Here is a 17,629-nt window from a genome sequence, read left to right as displayed (position 1 = left end):
AGCATTAGTGTGACTGCACCTATACTAATGAATTCATTGCTCTAATTTTCTATATCCTACTTTATCTTCAGATAATAATTCTCTGTCTCCCCTCATCCTCCAGTATCACCTCACCCTTAGAAAACTCTGCTTCAATTTTAGCTCACAAGGTATCTGGGTATCTGTATTCTTTTACTATTTCTGATTAATATTACCTTGACAATAATGCAAAGCGACAGACAAAAGCAAAGCAATAAACAAAAGCCCTGACAAGACAGACGTTAAGTCATTATTTCTTTCAAATTTGCGAAATCTAGTGGATAATTAACCTCTCATTTATAGCAACACCCTTTACAAATCAAGCAATGGTGGTAACTGAGGAAATTCATTAAGCTAACTTCAATTTCATTTTGCATTTTACATTAGCTTGGCAAACGGAGCTGCCAAATCATAAAGATGATAATAAAGTTCCACCTACGTGAATTCTGAGTATCCTCAGTGGCTCCCGGAGATGACATGGCAGTAAGAAATAAGCAAGTAAAAAGACAGACAGTACTGGTCAAGTGAAATCTCCAGTTACCAAGCGGCTCCACTGATGTGCATCTTCATTGATGTAGAACAAAGACCGATGCTAGAAGGCTGCTTTTTCAAAGCAGTAATACCGCAACTGCCAGTTTTCAATGGGTCACTCGCACACAGATGCATACACATGGATACTTCAACTCAGCAGCCTTTCCTGAACCTGAACACAAGCTGCCAGCAGCTGGGCTATGCCAGAAATGCACGCATGTATTTGGGAAGGTACCACATGCTGTTCAATAAAGGGGTGCCAGAAAGAGAGAAACCTTCCCGGCTGCTTATCAGACGGTAACATGCAGTTGCAGCGTGTGTTTATTTGGCAGAGAGCTGGAAGCGTTTGAATATGATTTAGAAGCAAGGAAAAATAGTAGGGAAAGGTTCCAAATCCTATTTTTCATGATGCACCACTCATAAGGCTCTCCCCTCAAAGTCTTTTTCGTTCACATGGTTTAGCTCAGATACCCCACAAACCAGATTACATACTATTCTTACTTCACGCATCAAATCTTGAATGCGATTCTTAAACAAATTAGGAGCAGACTTCTCCTGTGAAAAGGGAAGTTTTTGTATGACATATCCAGACTACATTTTCATCAAAAATTTAAAATATGGCAATGCAGTTAAAAAAAAAAAGATAAATATTACAGACCCGGCCTATGACTGAGAATCTTTGGTTGTGGTGACGCTGCAGTTACACAACGGCGCACTCGCGTTTCAAAACCTGCAAGGCGTTGCTCGGAATTGGAAACGCTGCCACGCGTCGCCTCTTCACTTTGAGGAGGGTGTGCAGTGATGCTACAAACTGGGATAGTCACAACAATTTCTTTCACTTAAAAAGCTGGCGTTTTGAAAAGTTTCCTGATAACAAATATCAAAATTAAGGGTAGGGACACAAAAGGCAATTATGTAACAAATGACTTGTCATGGTTAAAGAGTAACAAGAAACTCAGTTTTATTTCACTGGTGAAAATAACACCCAAAATATCTAATGGGAAAGATTAAAAGAATAATCATAATTGTGAGAGAATCCCACCTTCAGCCTGGACTTCAGTAATTAAAGGATGAATTTAAGTTAGAGCTGCAGACAATATAAGCTTCTATTTTTTCCACATCAGTCATTTAAGCATAGTAGACGAAATCATAGAATAATAGAATCATAGAGTGGTAGGGGTTGGAAGGGACCTTTAGAGATCATCTGGTCCAACCCCCCTGCAGAAGCAGGTTCACCTAGATCAGGTCACATAGGAACATGTCCAGGCGGGTCTTGAAGACCTCCAAGGAAGGAGCCTCCACAGCCCCTCCCTGGGCAGCCTGTGCCAGGGCTCCCTCACTCTCACGGTGAATAGTTTTTTCTTATGTTTAAGTGGAACTTTTTGTGTTCCAGCTTCATCCCATCACCCCTTGTCCTGTTACTATCTACTGTAGAAAAGAGGGATGTCCCAACCTCCTGACACCCACCCTTTAGATATTTATAAATGTTAATAAGATCTCCCCTCATTCTCCTCCAGACTAAACAGCCCCAGTTCCCGCAGCCTTTCCTCATATGAAAGATGTTCCGGTCCCCTGATCATCTCGGTGGCCCTGAGCTGGACTCCCTCCAGCACTTCCCCGTCCCTCTTGAGCTGAGGAGCCCAGAACTGGACACAGGACTCCAGATGAGGCCTCACCAGGGCAGAGTAGAGGGGGACAAGAACCTCCCTTGACCTGCTGGCCACATTCTTCTTGATGCACCTCAGGCTGCCATTGGCCTTCGAGGGCACATTGCTGGCTCATGGTTAGTTTATTAATCAGTCAGGTCTCTCTCTGCAGAGCTGCTCTCCAGCAGTTCAACCCCCAGCCTGTACTGGTGCATGAGGTTGTTCCTTCCCAGATGCAGGACTCTGCACTTGTCCTTGTTGAAATATTACACCTTTAAATGTTTTGCTTTCTATATAAACTGAGTATGATAGGACTTAAGCTCACATGCAGTTTTTTTCCTATCATCTACACAGTTAGCTATTCCCCCTGGCAATAGCCACAAAAGAATCCTATTGTTACCCTGGCCTCCTCCACACCTTGAGAAACCAGCCTCTACATGGCTGACTCTAGCACTGCACCAACTTCATCTGCAGCCAACAGGATCTGCACCTGCCCATCAAAGAGCCATCTTCATTTTAGCTGCAGTGATGTCAAAATTGTTCTGATATAGCTTACGTCTGAAAGGTCACTAGGATGCAGGAAGAGTAGGGCTCAAGGAAACAGAGGAAGCCACATAAATACATCAACATTAAAGCTTCTTGGGAGAGTAAAGTAGCTCCCTCAAATTATGAAGCAACACCAGACAGGATGAAAAAAATGATACAAAGTTACATTACAGGCAAAACACACGACAAACAAAAAGCAAAGAAAGCATTTAAAGCACTAAACTACAAGTGGTTTGGAGTGGAAGAAGTGACAGAAACAAAAGCTGAGTTGCAAGGGCACAACATGATATTTGTTCCAGGGAAATACGATTATCTAGTTTGTCCATGAATAATTTGGTATCTCTCTAGTATACCTTTCCAAACATTAGATTTCCTTTGGAAACTCTACTCCATATTTACAGCTGTGAAAATTCAGACTCATTTTCAAGACATACAATCACCTTAGAAATGGATGCCATTTTATGATTTACCAAGATCCACCAGAGCCTGTGTTGTCACCATCAAGGAAGCCCTGTTTTCCCCTCCCCAATTAAAAACTAATAAAAAAGAGTCAGAGGGAAAATAATTTCCCCATCATATCAGATTACTGAACCAATTGACAGTGCAGCCCACTTTTTATCAAAGTGCAATTGGAAATAGCATTCTGATGCAGCAATTCAAGATCAACTAGTGGTTAACTTTGTTTCTACAGTTTAAACACACTAGAATTCCCCTCTTTTTTTTCCCCTCTTCCATTGAAATGTAAATGATATCACTTGTACTGAAAATACTGCCTGTCCCAAAGACACCTGTAGGCATTAACCTATTAGGCAACAAGTTTATTTCCAGACATCTGCAAAATGAATGCATACACATTACCCCTTTCAGCTTGCTTCACCTCAGACATAAGGCTTTAATCCAGCAAATGTTTTGCTATCTTGTCAAAGGCAGCTGATAAATTTTCAACCATACCCAATGTTCAATAATGTTGCCAATAGGAAAAAACCCAGTCACATTTAGGGGGTCAGCAAGAGGCAAGCAGTCACTGTTCAATGCTATCACATGCAGCCTTGGTCAAGACAGAAAACTGAAAACTTCCACTGTTGTTAGGTGTGTGTTCATACACAGAACAATATCTGAAAGTATGTCATTAAGTCTGATAACTCAGGCAATCCAATCTGTGGCATTCAGCACCATCCACCTGTGGGCTACAGAAATGTACATTTGAAAGCTTTTACATCTCAGTGCTGGTGATTTCTGCCCTGATGTATAAAGATTCAATTATTTACTGGGAAGGACTGAAATCAAAGACCAAGAATGAACCTTCCTTAAACCTCTCTATATAAAAGAATTTCTTAGAAATCTTCCTATTTCAGTGTTTTTTAAAAGGCCAGACTTGAAGTCTATACCTATTTCAGAGAAGGCAAAAAAGAGGACAAAAGTTACAAGTAGCTGGATTTAGATCCTTTAAAATTTAGATACTTTAAAAGTGTCTTCTGAGAGTTAAACAGATGTGAGAGACTGCAAACCTGAATACACAAGAAGATAGCAGCTGTAAGGACACTTGATCATTTGGGTTCCTCTCCATTTGATTTATTCTATTACGCTTTAACGGAAGATTTAAGTCGCTAAACTTATTTGCCTTTCACTCAAGGTTTGTCTAGAAGATCTCAAATCTTTCCAATTCTCAAGAGATCTGAGGGAGTTACTGGTCAATTCTTGCCACAGACAACACAGGACATCTAAAATTGCAAGACTCTCCTCCCATAGCCTGGACAGGGACAAAGTTGGTAACACATTAACTAGAAATCTATCAGAACGTTTTCAGTTCATAGCTATAAGGAAAAACCATGAAACTTGAATATCTTTGAAATTTTAACTCCATCTTTGCTTTATTACAATAGAATTAAGCAATTGTTTCTCAGTTATATCAAAATAAGAGTTGTCTGCCTTTATATCTGGGCAACAAGATTTAAATATTGAATGTTTTGACCATGGTCACCTGAATAAAATCTAAAACAATCAGGAAACACTCATAGCAAAAGCACTGCCTATCTCCCACAGTATGTTTTGGAAAAGGCACCCAAACAAAGACACCCTCCCTCTCCTATTCAAATGAGTCATTGAAATGTAAAATCACAACATACAACATTATTAATTAACTCATTATTAATGAATTCATTATTAATCAACTTGGCTATGGACACAATTTGTCAACAAAAATTTCTTCCCAGTAATGAAACACCTGCAATGTTCCTAATGTGGCAGGCTCTGGGGTAGTTTGACAATGTTGAAGTAAACCAACTCCATGTGGCTGGTATGATTTTCTACCACTATATCATCTACTCCTGCTCAGAAGAAACATGCAGGGTTGTGTGCTCTAAACTGTACTACAACTTATAGAACAGCTACATGACTGAAGGTGTGAGCTTTGTCAACCATGAGCTGTAAAGATCTCCACTGCATATTACCCATGCATCTGGAAGACAATACAAAGAGACTAGGAAAAGGTGGTTTATTTTGACAGCCCCAGGAGTGCAGCTTGATACAAAGGATCCCTGGACTGGAAGAAAAAGAAATCAGTTTGACACACTATCCGTTGAGGAGAGTAGATTTCAAAAAAGAAGGCAAACAAAGGGATGGAGTCAATAGACTGCTCCAAATACCGAGTGACCTTGAAAAAGGGAACAGTGAAAGTCAAGAAAATGAAGTTCATATAACAAAGATATTCAAGCTATCGATAAAAGGCCTGGAAAAGTGAAACTTTGGCAGAAGCCTCTTAGATGCATGAAGAGGGATGACAAAAGATCTGCCTATCAAATGGGACACAATGACTTAACTTACAAGGAAAAAAGTCTCTTTACTTCCCCAGCTTCCTTCTCAGTAAAAGAGTATTTCGAGAAAGCTCTTAAAACTTACCAGGATTTGTTTGGGAGAGATCTCTGATGCCAAGGGCTGAAAACATATTTTGTTGTACTGTAAATAAAAGTGTTGAAAATTGTCATATGACCCGTTTCCCTGAGCTTGAATGAAACTAATCCTGTTAAAGCTTAGAAATATGCACGACTCAGTAGCCAAAGTCATGTGTGTATGTGCCCCTCCAAAGTTTCTGCCACCTTTCACTGCCCAAAAGCACTGCATTGCTGATTTCTACATGGTCTCTATTGCTTTATTTTTCTTTCCAGAAACAAAACATTTCATTATAAACTTTTTTTAGTTTGTTTTTAAAGAAAAAGAGACTTTTAGAAGCAACTTTAAAATCTATCATGTATACAGTTCCCACTTGGATGAAGTCTGAACTGAACTCAGCCACATGTTAGTACCATTCTGCAATTCTACTACTTCTGTAAGGTTTTTTTTTCCATTATCTACCTCACTGCTCTGCTTCACTCTTTCATCTTTTAAAGATATTAAGAGTATTCTGTAAATATTTACTAAACAGTCCTGAGGTGCAACAGAACAGAAGCAATGGTAAAATAAGGGTAAAAACAGAAGCTTTAAAGAAACATTTCAAAATGGTACCATGTGCCAGGAAGGATGGTGGAATGATTTCAAATTCCAGTGTAGTCATGATCACATTAGGTTTCAAGTAGCCAGAGAAGATAATCATATATTTGCTATCTAATTTATAGTTTCTCAGCTTTAAAAATGAAAACAATACATGCTCTTTCTAAACCATGGAAGAGTACAGTCCATCAAAGACTAAAAACAAATACACATGCAAATATCAGCTAAAATACATTCTACTATTGTGAGAAATTGCCAAGCTTTTCTGTGTTCATAGAAATGTATCATATAATGGTTTGGGTTGGAAGGAACCTTAAAGATCACCTTGCCCAACTCCCCTGAAATGGGCATGGACATCTTCCACCACACTAGGTTGCTCCAAGTCCCATCCAACCTGTCCTTGAACACTTTCAGGGATGGGGGCAGCCACAGCCTCTCTGGGCAACCCGTGCCAGTGCCTCACCACCCTCACAAGGGTAGAATCTCTTCCTAATATCCAATCTAAATCTCCCCTTCACTAGTTCAAAGCCATTACCCCTTGTCCTTCCACTACAGCCCCTTGTAAAAATTCCTTCTCCAGCTCTCTTTTCAGCCCCTTTAAGGACTGGAAAGCGGCTATACAGTATCCCCGGAGTCTGTTCTTCTCCAAGCTGAAAAGCTCCAACTCTCTTGGCCTGAAATCTCATCACTGAATTCAAGTTTGCAGTGCTGTTCTATTTTGACCCTCAGACTATTCTTTTTGGTTTCTTAACTCCAGTAAAATTTACTCTCTATCCTGAGGAAGGTATGAGAACTCAGCACTCGTGAATGCAAGTTAGCGTTGGACAGTGAAAAAAGGTGCATATAACCCTCTTTTTTATCCCTTCTAGCAAATTTAAGCTGTGGTTTTGGGGTACTTCAGTTCCTGCAGATTCAGATAAGTTCACCCTATGAAATAGATTCTATGCAAAACTATTTATGAAATATATTTTTATGCAAGACATTTGCCATCCTTAATCTGGAAGCCAATACGTTGCAGCATATGGTATTCAAATTCACAAATAACAAGTTACTATTATGAAAACTGGTATTTCTGCTCTTTTCCCTTAAAACACAATTTAATGTACAATGGTTTCAACTGCACATGCAATGAAAGAAGCGTATGTCAAGGCATTTTAAACGGTTCTTGTTTCCTAGCCCCTATGCTGGGTAGTTTATGAACTGAATATTTATGAACACATTTCACTCTGGATAGTTCTGCAAGGATCCATTAGTCGAGGATGTAGTCTATATTTGCTATATAAAAATGGAAAGAACCATCTGCCCAACTATTTAATGTATTTCAGTTGGAATCAACCTCTCTTAAATACAGTAAACCAGAGTTATAAGCAAGATAAGACCTTATAAAAGCTGTATATAATGGTACTAATACTTCCTCACCACAGCCTTAAAATCCATTAAGTACCATGTTACCAGGAGCATTCACTTTGAAGATGCAAATGCTGCCTACCCTAGTTGCTGCCTACCCTAGTTGCTGCCTTTTCCTTCCTCTGTGCCATGATTTCTATGGCCATCTAACTACTGAGTTATTTCAGCACACTTCATCAACCAAAACTAAACCAAACCAATAGACAGATCATTTCCCACACAAATTTTGTGAGCCTTGGGAGTAGCTTAGGACAGAAAAATGCATGAAGGAGCCACTGGTTAGATTGGGGTGAAGCTGCTGTAGAACCAAAACATCTGTCACTACGTAATCACAAATCCTTCATGACCAGGAAGTTCTTACTCTCTTTGTATCTAATCAGATGATGAAATATATGCTGGATGCTCAGAAACTGGATGAAGGTCCAAAAGACTGGAAAAAGACTGACTGAAGCCAATCTAACAAACACCTCTAAGTTCACAATCCACGTTAATAAGAAAAAATTGAGTAGTATCAGATCAGAAACCATAAAAACATTTCCTCCATTTCCAGTTGGCCAGGCACCTGCTTTTTAGTAGCTTAGCCTCAATTTTCTGGGAAAATATCAGACAGGGCTATACAAGTTGTTGCCAAAGTCAAAATTTGGTATCTATTGTTTATTTTAAAGCATGTTATTGTCATCTTATAGAAAGAATTTAGACTTGCTTAGACTTGCTTGATGTGACTGTTCTTGAAACTTTGTTAGCTATTACACCTCTCTCTTTCCTCAGGTACAAGCTTGTCCATCAGTCCATTGTAAGAAAAAACACCGATATCAGTTGGGCTATCACTCTGTGCTTTTCCAGCCTTCCACGGTTTCTGCCGATTCTTTTAAGTATTGTAGAATAAATTTGATCTGTTGGTTCAAAAACATCCAACAGCCTTAGAGTATCCTCTAACCTCGTCTTTCCTTGTGAGGAGTGTGAGATCCTACTCCTTTCTCATTTATATTGGCTGCATTCACCAAAGACTACAGTTGAACTTTTCAGTGAAGAAACTTGCAAAGACTTTGGGTTTATTCTTGGCATCTGTTTGCTGTTTTCCCTCTTTGTAGTAAACAAAAAACCCTCCTGACTATCAAGACAAGACTTGTCTACCCAAGACAAGACTTTCGTAACTACTATTTTGAAATTTATATGCCTCTGTATCCACTACAAAACTAGTTACTTACAGTTTATACCAATATTAGTTTGGTATAAACTTCAAGGTCAACACACAGCTTACACCCTTCTCTTCTATGATAATAATTGTCTTTGCACAAAACTGTCAAATGAAGTTACAGTCTCTACTGGAAAAATAAGCCAAGACAAAAATAACTTTGGAAATCATCCTCCTGGCTTCCAAAAATTGGCTTAAAACACTCAAATCAATACAGAAAAACCCAGCAACTCAGGATTCATTATCTCACAAGCATCAGGTATTACAGAGTACCTGCCTTGCTTTGGAACAGAATGAGCATAGAATATCTTTGCTTTTATATTGAGCTAGTCTGTGTTGAAAGCTGTCAAATCAATCAAAAAGGGGTTGTTAGGGTAAGCTACAGATAAAGTGACATTTTACATAATCTGTGTTGCTTGTCTCTTAATGTTAGCTTTATTCTCATCCTTTTTTAGCATTATGTAAAGATGAGATAGTAATAAACTGAGAAGGCAAAGAGGAATGCAGTTGATAGAAATTTCCATCCCTTCTTTCAATTTCAAGAGACAGTTAATTGACATAAGTCTATGTACTTGACTTCCTTCTCATAAATAAAGACTAGTCACAAAGCCACAGTCAAACCTTATTCAAAGCAAAAGATAATAGCAATTGTCAAGCTGATCAAACATTACCATTGGTAGCTAGAGTAAGCCTGAGTTTAAGATGTATTGAAATATGCACCACAGTCAAAGCAATGCTATGTGACGGAGTTTCTAGCCATTGCATATTATTTAGGACACATATTTGTATATATCATTATGTATATCCAACAAGATGAGCTACAAGAATTACGTTTCTCTGACATAACATGAGACTGTGAAAATTTCCTAGAAACAGCTAGACAAAAGTCTAACAAGTAACAGCCTGTGACACATGTCAAAAACACATTCATGATAGAAAAGACATCAACTAGTTGAAGACAAAGTCTTTAACTTCCAAAACTGAACACAGATTAGATACAGAATCTCTGAAACCTAGCTAAGACAACAGAACCATCTGTGTTCTTCCCACACTTATGCCTCTTCCAAAGAAACCAGTAGCAAGAACAGGTAAACTGAAAAGTAAACAGATTGCTGGGCCAACATAAAATTAGCATTATTAAAAGTAGAACTGAAACAATTCCTTACTAGTTTCACATAATACAAGAATTATTGTTACTCTTGCAAACATCCAAGCAGAAAAATAAAAAGAGAATTTACCTTTGAATGTCTCAAGTTCCTTCCTGTTGGGAAAAAAAGCAAAAATGTAAGACAAATACATTAGAAATAATCCATGTAGAAATACAGGAGATATTTTAGACTCATTAAAAGATGAAAGAAAAGGATTTTATCATTGTCATATATAAGGGTAATATTACTACTTGTGCTAATCTAAAGCAAGCACTATCACCCTGTTCAGAAATTAGGGTACCACTTATTTATAAACATGTACATACATATTGCATATTTATATTGAGCCATGTAATTTCCAGATACATTGCTGCGCAAATAACCAAGACTTCCCAAGTCTTTAGGTATTAAAACATCCATTGCTTAGCAGAGCTTTAACAATTTATAGCACTTTGAATAACAAAGAGTGTCCCATTCTCATCATCATTATTCAAAATCCATTTGGCAACATTAAAGAAGAAAAAATACTGTTCACTCATTCACAACACACTTTAAAGCCAGAGGAAGCATATAGTGAAATTCACTAGAGGAAAACACTTTAAAGTACAGAGAGTGATAGATAACCCACAACACTCACATACCAGAAAGCTAGAAATGAAGTCAGCAGCAATATTATCTTTTCTTCCTTCACACCAGGCCACGTTTCACTTTTAGCAGTGATGTAATTGTGAATGTAATAGTTATAAAACTAAGCAAAATATGTCCTCTGTTTTCAAGAAATTGCAAAATACTACAGTCACTGCCAAGTGATGTATTATGAATTTAGAGATAAGCTGGCCTTCTCCTTACAAAATGCTCCTTTGTAACAATCATGTTTTCAGTCTGACTTGCACACTGCCTAGTCACAGCCTCAATCTTGAAAGCAAAAGTGATTATAAGAGAAAAAAAAGAGTAAAAAATAACCAACTAACAGTTGTCCAGAGAAATAATCATACACACTATCCACAGACTAAAGCACTTCAGTAAAGTGACTACTGAAGCACCTATCATATACACTGTTTCACAATACATTTGCTATCCCATAATAATGCCTTCTCCTCCCTAACAGATGCTGCATTTATTCTTGCATCAAGAGGAGACAGAAGTGTTTTAAGCCTCAAACAATTTCTTTTCTAAGCAGGAAAAAGAATTCTAAAAGAAGTAAGAGAATACATTTACCTCCACGTTTTCAGTGAACATCCCACTTTTCAAAAATAGAGGTTTTTGAGAGAATGGTGCTTTACCAGGAAATAAGGAATAGTGGGATTTACAGTAGAGAAGCCTATTAGTTGTAACTTCCTGTGAGTATCTATTTCCCTTCCTGCTTCTCCTACATCCCTTTCCCAAGCTAGTTTCTCCCTACTTTTTTTTCCCAGACAAAAAAGCTACTTCACAACACGTTCATACCCTATTACGTTTTTCCTAGTCTGTGTAAATTGAATTTAAAAATTCTTAAAACACTTGCACAAGTTGCACTCATTTTTTAATAAAGACAGGCTGAGAAAACAACAATCACAGGAAATGCTTGTTTTCCACAGACTGAAACGAAACCATACAGAGGAAACATCTTGTGAAAGTAAGAAGAAAAAAAAAACCCCTACATTCCTTGCACCTAAAATCAGGAGGTCTTATGCCACCTGTCTCCAAAAAAGGAAGACAGAACAATTACTGTCATAGTGTTCATCCAGATTAGCAAACAAGATGGTAATATAGTAACCAATCAATAGCAATACTCTTCAAAATCCATCAATATCTTTAGGGTTGATGGGTTAAGATGCTCTCTCTATATCCACATATTATACATATAAAATTGTCGTTCATTAAGGAAGCTGGAAATTATTATTGTACAAAATTTGCATTCAGATCATATACCACTGGAAAAAGAAATTACAATATCTACAAGTAACATACAGTAAAAATACAGATTTGGAATCTAGGGATGTGCATTTCTTAGTATCCTCATACCAATTCAGATCCAAAGAATGATAATACTTCACATTTCAGACATGAACAAACCGATTACATCTTGTGGTTTCTCAACAATACTCTCAACAAAACCTACATTTATAGAAATATACTAAAAACAGCTGTAAATATGCTCTGCAAGACCAACATGGAGGATCTTTTTCAAAATTTAATCAAGTTATTAATCAACACTTGAAGTTTTTAAAGTTTAATCCTAAATAATCCTAAATCTCGCTCATCAGCAGCTTTTTTAAGAACCAGACACTAACTTGCAGTAGAAATGAGACTATGACTTGTAAAGACACTGGAAAAAACAGATGGCTTAAGATTAAATCAGTAAATCAGACAGCTGTGCTGGGAAAAAAAAAAGTATTACAAAATATTCTATTTCTTCTCTCCTTTGTATATAAACAAGTGGTTTTGTATTTATTGATAAAACTGCCAGGAAAAAAATAACTCCTACATCATCTCTATGAATCTAGAGACAAAAAAATCATCTGCAGAAATAAATACATTGAACTTAGATTGGGAAGGAAACTCATGGACACTTTATAAATGAAAAAGCAACTAGCTCGAGTAATTAAAATGAGAAAGCTTAAACTGAAAACAGTTTTGGAAAACAGTCATCTTCAAAATGGGGCTCAAAGGCAAACAGGAGGAAAAACCTGCACTGGAAACAGGCTTGGACGAGCAGCAAGGACTGCTGCCTCATTATCTCACCATATCAAATGACCAGCTTTGACGCTATATATTGCATCTTTGTATTTGTTTTTCTTTTACTTTAAGTTGTTAATTCTTTTGAGATCATTTTTTCATATCAAGTTCCCACAAAATCTCTGCAGCAGAGCTCAGCTGTTGATGGATGGCTTACTAACAACTTCACACTTAGAAGACAAAACTGCAACACAATGAATCATCTCAGCAGAGAAGCTCTGTCAACTGTTTCATCTCAAAAGTGTATTACCCCACACACGTTTTCTGCAGGAAAAGGCTAAGCCTTCCCCTCTACCCTATTTGTCTAAGTAGTGTAAGCAACTGAAAGCTTTCCATCCAGAGTACCCGGCTCCCAGTGAGTACAACAGGGTCACAGCATGTGGCAGCTTCAAGATCAGACATTAGATCTTCCTGAAGCAATGTATAGTGGAGACAGAGAAGGACAAAGAGGCCCTAGGACAGGGTTTCCACCAGCTCTGCAGCAACTGGACAAGTTTATCAATACTAATTTGTAGGTACTTATAGAGATCATAAAAATAAAGTCAGGCAATTCATGAAAGTGTCCTGCACAGATATACACTGTAATAAAGAACTGAAAGCTGAGGACAGAAGCAGTCCCATCCTTTCTATGCTTTTCAATGAAACATACATATAGCCTCAACAAAATATTTTTACTTCATGCAAAACACATCTGGCATTAAAAGGGGGCCTCTTACCTAAAGCCAAATCCAAAGTATACTTAGAATCATAAAATCATTTAGCTTAGAAAAAATCTTTAAGATAAACTCCAACCATAAACTTGAATCCAGTATTTAATCTTAGACTGACCATACATGTATGATTTTCTATGTTCCAGCACTTTTTACCTAAAAATACACTATGAATTGACGAGACACAGCTGCCAGTCAATGACAATTTGATTTGTAATTAGTTAAGGTTGATACTCCTGCTAAAGCACGTGTTACAGAACCACCAGCATTGTCTTCTCTTGTCACTTTGAGATTTAAAGAATCAAAGCAGCTGATGAAAACAGGTTAATTCATAATCACTTTTAAAATCAAAGATATTCCTCTTACTTTACAATTCTGCATCCTCCTTTGCAGTCCCACAGGCCAATGCTTTTTACTGAACAAAACCAAACCTTCTGAAACACTTGGAAGAAAATTGTGTAGCAAAGCCTTGATTTAACTTAACCAGAATTTAAATCAAGTAAAATATTAATAAAGTTGTTTTATTAAAATAAAATTAAACAGAATGGAAAAACAGAGGCAGCAACTTCTGCTCAAGAGCTCTTTGATCATATAGTAGTGAGGGAGCACTGGCACAGGCTGCCCAGAGGGGTTGTGGAGACTCCTTCCTTGGAGGTCTTCAAGACCCTCCTGGACATGTTCCTATGTGACCTGATCTAGGTGAACCTGCTTCTGCAGAGGGGTTGGACTGGATGATCTTTAAAGGTCCCTTCCAACCCCTACCATTCTATGATTCTATGACCATCATCATGTTTTCACTAGCCAGTTGAGGAACAGACAGTAACTGCAAAACCACCCATTCTGCTGTACATATGCACAGCAGCTACACATTGTTTTAAGCAGGTATCCATAAGGGAATTTATCTTAAAGTAGTGTATTAAACGCAGACAGCTCAAAGCTGTGCAAGCCCTTCTGTAAGCTGATCATCCTCCTATCTTTCACCTGGAAATGGTGAAGAATTATCAGTGATTTCTTGGCAGTTTATTAAAAATTATTATTTGCATTTCTCTATACAAGGGTTTTCAAAGGAGTTTAACTATTCTTTCTCACCTCAAGATAATAAATGTCATCGGTAATTTCAAAATATTGCCCATATGACCTTGACCCACTGACTCACTCATAAATACCTAAGTAAGAATATAGATTAAAAAGCCATAAAAATAATCCAGTGCAGACAATAACATTCTGCTTTGAGTGAATGAAGTCAATGGGAATTTAGTTTGTTCAACAAACTAAAGGTAAGACCAGGTTCTCATGTTCTACTGTGTTTTGCAAAGGGCCGTAACACTAAGATCAGCTCTCCAAACATAATAAAGCACTAGGGAATTCAGTTACACACCAAGGCCACAAACCCACCAAGCTCTTTACAATGCTGCCAGCAGGCAGAATTGACAGTTCAGTATTTTATCTTCAGGGAAAGGGTAGGCAGATAAGAAAGTAATAAAGTCATAAGTGAATGTCAGGAATGATTTTCTAACACTAGCCCTGAAAGTTAACACCTAATAAATTCAAACTACTAGAGTCAAGCGTAAACAAAAGACAGTCTCAAGATAGCATATGGATGGTAAGAAATATGTATTAAATTTAAAAGGTCTTACAATTAAATGTGTTCATAAATGTTTAGTCATAAATACTATTTACAAAAAACAAATACTACATTTAAAGAAGGTAGAGTTGCTGATGTATAATTTCATTGACAAATATTTCTGGCACCCAACAAGATCCAAAGCAAAACCTGAAGGATGCTACGTTTCACCTAAAACGTTTGACACTTAAGTTTCAACATGATGTAAATTATATATAAATCCATAGCCTGATTCAAGCTTTAGTCAGCTAAAAGGCCATGAGAAGGACTTTCTTCTGGTTGTCATCAGAAGTAAAAGCAAAAATCCTGACAACTCAAGACTTATGTCACTTGCAATAGTGTACAGAAATAATTTAAGCACGTTTTTGTGTACTTAAGATTACCACTTGTGACAATGACATGAAAATGTTTTCCCTTCTCTAGATTGCTTGAGGATCCTTTTCAGATCACTTAGATCAACTACTGCTTTGAAATACTTTTGAGACTGAAGCATGAAAAGCCTTTAAGAAATGAAAAGTCAATAAAAACTAAGCCTGCCACTATCATCAGAATTAAGCATTAGGCAAAGTTTTCTAGTTATCTGAAGAAACACTGAAGACAAGTCAGGATTCTTCATCATCAACAACTAAATTTTATCCAGTAAATGAGAAGAATAAAGAACTAAGGAATTTAAATGATGTTGCAATGGAGACTTTTTTTCCTTCCATACCCAAACGGAGCTAGGAAAGTAGCTCAAAACTTTCCATTCCTTCCAGCAAAACTTCTAAGACTTCATTCAGAAAGACCCCAAAGAAAACATTTGTAACAGAAACTGCAAATGTTTACGAGTAAGCAAGGTAACAAACACAACTAAAACCAAATACTACAATTGCAAACATTTACCAGTAATCAACCTAACAAACACAACTAAAACCAAATACTACAATTGCAAACATTTACCAATAATCAACCTAACAAACACAACTAAAACCAAATACTACACTAACATCCTCAGCAGTTTCAGGGTAGAGTGAAAGCATTTCTCTTTGGATGCTTCAAAAAAAAGAAACAATTATCTATCATGATGAAGAATATTGGGGATCACCTTTCAGGTGCTAATTATTCAAAATAACAGTAAAACCATAGGGAGATGGCATTAAAACCAGAAGAAAATGGTACAAGTGAGATCACTAAAAGCAACCAAGTGTTTTGTCCTCTGATGGAAACATTGCAAACTGGAATTTGAAATGTGGAATAAATTCTTTGCTCCTTCATAAAGCTTATGCCTTCAGATGCCAAATATTCAATGTCATTGGATCACTAAAAGATACAGGTATCAACAGTTACTTTATTTTCATCATACAACCAAAAGTTTAAGAATCCAAATCTACAGTTGAAATTCGAGAGAAGAAATTTTTAATTAGCTGCAAGCTACAAAGAAATTTAAGAGAAGGTACAAAACTCCAATATCTTCAGTCTTTCCTAGAAACAGAAAGGATTTCCACACAACAAAATTCAGACCTTCCTTTAACTCAACCATCAATTTCCCCCATAAGCACTTAAAAAAAAGCACAGTATTCAAAAACAGGCCAAACTTGATTCATTAAGTGACATATAATACACCACAAGTCCACAACAACAAAGTAATTTAAAAAGCCTGTAACTTCACATGCACTCTTTACCATTCATGCTGTGCTTCCACACAGAAAAATGCAATTGGGGTAGTTAGAAGTTACAACTTACATCATTTTGGGCATATTCAACATCCCCCTTTGACACAAGAATATAACATTCTCCTTCAAAGAAGTGTTGTCAACAAATGTATTTAACACATTTCTTTTGGAATAATTTTTAAACAAATTGGTTTTGGACACAAGTGAAAAGGAATTACTAAACATGTCAGGAAAATAATCTCTAGTGAAGAAAGGTAGAACCTAAGAGGAGGTACAGTACCTTGCTCAAAAGCAGATAATGGGTTTTAATAAACACCTAAGCCCTGCACTTCTGCCACTAGCCACAAGGAATTAATTACTCTGCTGCAGTTTTGAGGTGAAAGAGAGTAAAAAATTAATATTAAAGCAGTCCTAAATGACATGTTTCTATTAGTGGTCTAATAGGTCCAGGCAAGAATACTAACATTGACTAGATTTGCACACTATGCCCAGCAATCAGCACTACATAAAGGTAAAGAAAAGTTATGCAGGGTTGACATAATGTTTAAAATTTTCTAGAAAACATTAGTAAAGAATGCTCTAAGATGCAGATGATCCAACATATTCAGCCTTTAATCACAGGTCACAAAAGTCAAGAAAGAAAAAAATCATTTAATCAAATAACACACAATAAAATACAGCCACTCATTTTGAGTGACAAGGAGGCTTTCCCATCTCCAATGTGTTCCTATCAAACGTTGCAGTTGGGCAGCTTCTTTTAAATGATAAATAACCAGTTTGTTTATAGAAATCAAGAGTTTCTATTTTTCAAAAACCAGGGATTTGTCTGAAATAGATAGAAATGGTATGATGAGCTTCATAGGAAATACAGCTTCAGGACAGAAACATTTTACTTTATGACCTAAGATTGCAATTTGATGCACACAAAAATTGCCACAAAAGTGAGCT

At 37.1% G+C, this 17,629-nt stretch overlaps 1 protein-coding gene across 3 annotated transcripts in view; it reads right to left on the bottom strand.

Annotated features, from left to right (window-relative positions):
- The window catches only part of DTNBP1 (dystrobrevin binding protein 1), a 61,064-nt gene that overhangs the window by 27,113 nt on the left and 16,322 nt on the right, over positions 1–17,629 (bottom strand). For 2 of the 3 annotated variants that reach the window (XR_009818579.1, XM_061994458.1), the window contains exons 7-8: positions 10,068–10,090; positions 5,640–5,696 (exon numbers count right to left, since the gene is read on the bottom strand). Coding sequence is in view for 2 of the 3 variants with exons in the window: in XM_061994458.1 (XP_061850442.1) it covers positions 5,640–5,696; positions 10,068–10,090 (80 nt within the window). In the remaining variant the exon portion in view is untranslated. The remainder of the gene's footprint in view (positions 1–5,639; positions 5,697–10,067; positions 10,091–17,629) is intronic. The other variant, XM_061994459.1, reaches the window with a different exon arrangement.

This window comes from Colius striatus, chromosome 4 (assembly GCF_028858725.1).
Source record: "Colius striatus isolate bColStr4 chromosome 4, bColStr4.1.hap1, whole genome shotgun sequence".
NCBI classification, from domain to species: Eukaryota; Metazoa; Chordata; class Aves; order Coliiformes; family Coliidae; genus Colius; species Colius striatus.
Note: the sequence above shows the minus strand (reverse complement) of the source record. Positions and strands in the feature narration are given on the sequence as shown.